General features: G+C 36.1%; 1 protein-coding gene across 1 annotated transcript; it reads left to right on the top strand.

Moving 5' to 3' along the window:
- Positions 1 to 653: 653 nt before the first annotated feature.
- Positions 654 to 3676, top strand: LOC107086519 (collagen alpha-2(IX) chain-like). The gene is made up of 4 exons (XM_015377506.1): positions 654 to 699; positions 771 to 824; positions 2731 to 2784; positions 3548 to 3676. The coding sequence occupies exons 1-4, from the start codon at positions 679 to 681 to the stop codon at positions 3674 to 3676; spliced, it is 258 nt and encodes an 85-aa protein (XP_015232992.1). The 5' UTR covers positions 654 to 678.
- The last annotated feature ends 659 nt before the right edge of the window (positions 3677 to 4335 follow it).

A 4335-nucleotide genomic window follows, 5' to 3' on the forward strand; every position in this document is an offset into this window, starting at 1 on the left:
ACCTTCAAATAAGTAAAACAATTCTTTTTTAGTGTTCTCATAGTATTAGTTTTATATTCAGCTAACATTTGCATTCTACTTTATTTGAACTCTGTAAAGCACGATATGTATCAAATGCATTTACTTCTCAAAGTCTCATGCTAACAGTAGCTACACAGTGCTGGTTTTTGTCATGAGATCACATAACACTCCTACATTTACCTGCCAAATCTGAAGCATCATCATGACATCACTGTGTCTCTAGTTACGTTTAATTTGTACCTAGCGAACTACTCTAAAACAGACCAATCATGTCGTTGGAGGCGGGCCCACAATGCAAAAGTGTTGTTTTGTAACACTAACACTAAAAACTGCATCTAAAATGTTTTTTATGCCCTTTGTTATATCACCAAATAGCTATAGAGTTTATATTGTTGAAGGTTGAACAACTTACCTCTATAAGGGTTTTTCTTTCAAAAGGAAAAGTTTGTATTTGCATCATATGTGTGGTTGTCTGATTGGTTGTAAACCAACTATAGAGATAGCTCAGGATAACCTGAGCCACTCTAACTAGAAGCTTTATCAAAAAGGAAAGTTTTAAGCCAAGCCTTAAAAGTAGACAGCTCGACAAGAAGCACATTTGATCTGAACTTCATTCATTTCTGTCATCCACAGGGTTCTAAGGGACCTCCTGGTGAAATGGGCCTGCAGGGATCTCCGGTAATATCTAAACTTCTGGTGGAGGTCGTGTTGGTTGTAAATTCCTAATATAATCCCTGTGTTTCTCTTAGGGCGAACAAGGCTTACCTGGGCCTCAGGGGCCACCTGGTCTCAAAGGAAACATGGTCAGTAGTAACTTCTTTTTCAACATTTTTATTTTATTTTGTATTGTATATAATCTGTGTAAACAAAATGACAATACAAATATATATTTTTTTCAGCATTCTTTTAGAAGTTATCAGATATTTGTCTTATTTCTGTTTATTGAAAACAATTAGAATTCAAAACATGAACAGATTATTATTGTCATTTCCTTGAAAATCTTCCCTGCTGCTAGTAAAGGTGTGTAAAAAGCTTTAAATGATTGAATAAAAAAAAAAAATCTCAGGGGGAAAATTTATTAGCTTGTAATATACAGGTCTGAACACAAGATGGCAGCAGAGACCCAAACACTGCTCCGACTTCTCTGAGCTCTTTATTAGTAATCAAATCCCAAACTTAACACTGATGATCCTAACTGCATTAGTTAGATAGATGTTTAATGAGTGTGGGTTCTATTAATAAACACAAAAATAGATTAAATTTGCCACTTCCTTTTTGGGTGTGTGGGGGGGGGCAATTTAATTTAAAGAATTTAACCTTTCTCAAATCCTCATTCACAGATTTCCCGTTTTGTCTCGGTGGTATCTGCATGGACCTATAGAATTGTTGCAAACACTGAAATCTGCAAAAACAAAATTTGAAAAGGTTGCAAAAAACTGTTGCTTATTTGTAACATTCAAGTCTGAACACAAGAGGGCAGTAGAACCCTGAACACTGCTCTGACTTCTCTGAGCAAGTTAATCGTCTCTATATACAGTAGGGGTGTGCATGAAGACATGATGGTAAGCAGAATCTCTCTGTGTGTGTGTGTGTACTAATTTTTCCTACATGGTGGGGGCTATATGAATGCATTAATATCACTTTACTCTGTCATAAAGACCCAATCATTAAAGCATTTGATGTTATTATAAAACTGTTTTGCATCCTGCAACTTGTCCTATTTGTGCTCCTTAAACTGAGGAAAGGTTATTACTGACTCTTTAAAGCAATCTCTCAGCACAATACCTATTAATGACATTTTCACAACCAGTTCTACACGTTTAACTTTACATACTTTGAATAATTAAAGTGGTCTCATGACAGCCAAAGTTAAGGAGTAATGTAAAGTTAACACAGATTAAAAACTTATTAAAGGTTAATAATAAGTCCTGTTATGACATATCTATGATGGTTTATGATTTCTTGGTTATTGCCTAGTAGTTATTACAGTTAGATTTTTGGTTCTGTTAATATAAATCTGTAATAAATGATTTTAAATTGTCAATTTTGCATCTAAACACGTGAAGATTCTCAGTCATCCAGATCAAGCTTGAAAAGTTCAGTTTAGGCAACTGAAGTTTTCTAGAAGACGTTTCTCTTCTCATCCAAGAGGCTTTTATTGTTTTAACTAGTAGAGGGGAACTGAGATTGCATTGCATTAAAAGTATCTAATTTAACAAATTACTCTTAATAAGCATTCAGAACTGGCAGTCCCTGACAGGTGTTACACTATGCTGATGACAGTGTGATATCAATCTTTGCACAAAGCTTTAAAAGAAAGATTACAGAGAAAATAATAATATTGACCTTTTAAACTTGTGCAGTGCGCCTTTACAATTAGTGCTGATGTTTTAGAGATAACAAAAAGGTTATGGCTGAATTCAAAACATTACTTCCACTTTATTTTATGCAAACTACTGATGGTGCAATATAGGAGTGTAGAGGGAAAATTAGAGGATATTGGCATTGATTTTAAACAATGTCAAGTTTGGATTTAAACAGCCATAATTTCCATTAATGATAATAGTAATAAACATGCCTGAAGCCTCCTTCTTGTTCCTGACAGATTTTATGCTATGCTGAAGACAGTGGAATTTCAGTCGGCCAACATGTTTCCTCTCTCTCCCTATTTCCCTAATCTTTCCTCATCTGTTCCCTCTCTCTTTCCAGGGAATCCAAGGACCCCAGGGTCCACCTGGAGAGATCGGTCAAGATGGACCCAAGGTCAGTGATAAGTAGTTATCATAATAACTCTTTCTTTGTATTTTATATATGTTGAAGTTGAACCCTTTTTATTGATTTTTTTATTACACTTAAAGCTTTTAATAGAGGCAAACATGTTTTTATAATTTTTCCATGAATTCTTTATAGAGTTACACAGCAACAAACAATTCTAATATTTTATCACACTTGACACTGCAAGGTTTTTTAGCAAGGTCTGCATCTTATTAAGGCTGAAACAGCTTTTTAACGTTACTGTTAGATTCTATTTCCTGAGCATTGAAACTCAGAGAGAAACTGTTCAAATGCTTATATTCTAAGGACATGAAAATGGTTTCCTAAAACATGGCCAAGCTTTGCAGACGGAGACACCGTAGAGCTCCAGCATGCATGAGAGTCAATAAGATTATAAAGGAGTTTAGCCTTTATTCTCTCCAACTTGCATGTTGATCAGGTTCCATGGGCTCAGTGGGGGAGTGTTGGCATAGTGTTTAGGTTGCAAGTACACTGTTCGATTCCCACAGCCTCCACTCTGGGTCCCTAAGCAAGACCCTTAACCCCACACTGCTCCCCGGGCGCTGCACAGTGAGATATAACCAATAACTTCATTCCAGGGTGCCTGTTGTTACAAACCCACTAAAAGCAAATAGATGATGTTTAGTTGGTCTTATTTTCCAGTGTGCCGGTCACTGAGAAGGTTACAGATTGAACATGTGATCCAGATCTTTATGGATGAGGTTAAGAATTTTTCTCCTTCCCTTTTCAGGGGAAGTGTGGTGATCCAGGAGTTGCCGGTCCCCCTGGTCTTCCAGGACTAAAAGTGAGTAAAGATTATCTTCTGGGTGTCAGAAATGTAACTAGTCTCAATGTATTTAATGTTTTTGAAGTCACTTAATGCTGGTAAAAACAAACATTTCACAATGTTTTTTTACATTTAGAACCAAAACCCAATGATAACATCAACTGGTGTCTTTTTAAGAAACTCGTGTTTTAATATTCACCTACCGTAATTTATTTATCTATTCCAAAAAAATCACAGATTGATGAAAGTAATATTGCGCAAACATAGAGATGCTTTGTTAGAGAAATTTTCAGTCAGCAGATGATGGTCCTAAAAATCCCCTTAGACATACAGCAGGGCCAAAAAGTATCTATTCATCCACTGATTGTTGGGACACTGTAGCTCATGTCAGTTTTACTGAACAACCAAGAGACCCTTTAATCAGGGAAAAACACACTTCCTTCTTATAATGTTCCAAGCACAGAAAAAAACACTGTGGAGTGTTTACCTTCTCCCAGTCTCATCTGACCTGCTTCACTCACTTTGAAAGCATCTCAGGATCATTAAGAAACTGAAATAATCCGACACAATTCTTAGGGTGGCTGAAGCAAAATGCTGTGACACAACATAAAGGCATAACTGTATGGTAATCCAACTTCAGTAGCTGTCAACAAAATCCTTTCCACCTTCTGCCTCAGTCTCTATGTAGTGCTAAAGTCCTCTGGATGACAATGTTTAAAAGACAACTACAAAAAAAATACTAGAAAATATGA

This window comes from Cyprinodon variegatus, unplaced genomic scaffold (genome assembly GCF_000732505.1).
Source record: "Cyprinodon variegatus isolate N-32 unplaced genomic scaffold, C_variegatus-1.0 Scaffold155, whole genome shotgun sequence".
Classification (NCBI taxonomy): Eukaryota; Metazoa; Chordata; class Actinopteri; order Cyprinodontiformes; family Cyprinodontidae; genus Cyprinodon; species Cyprinodon variegatus.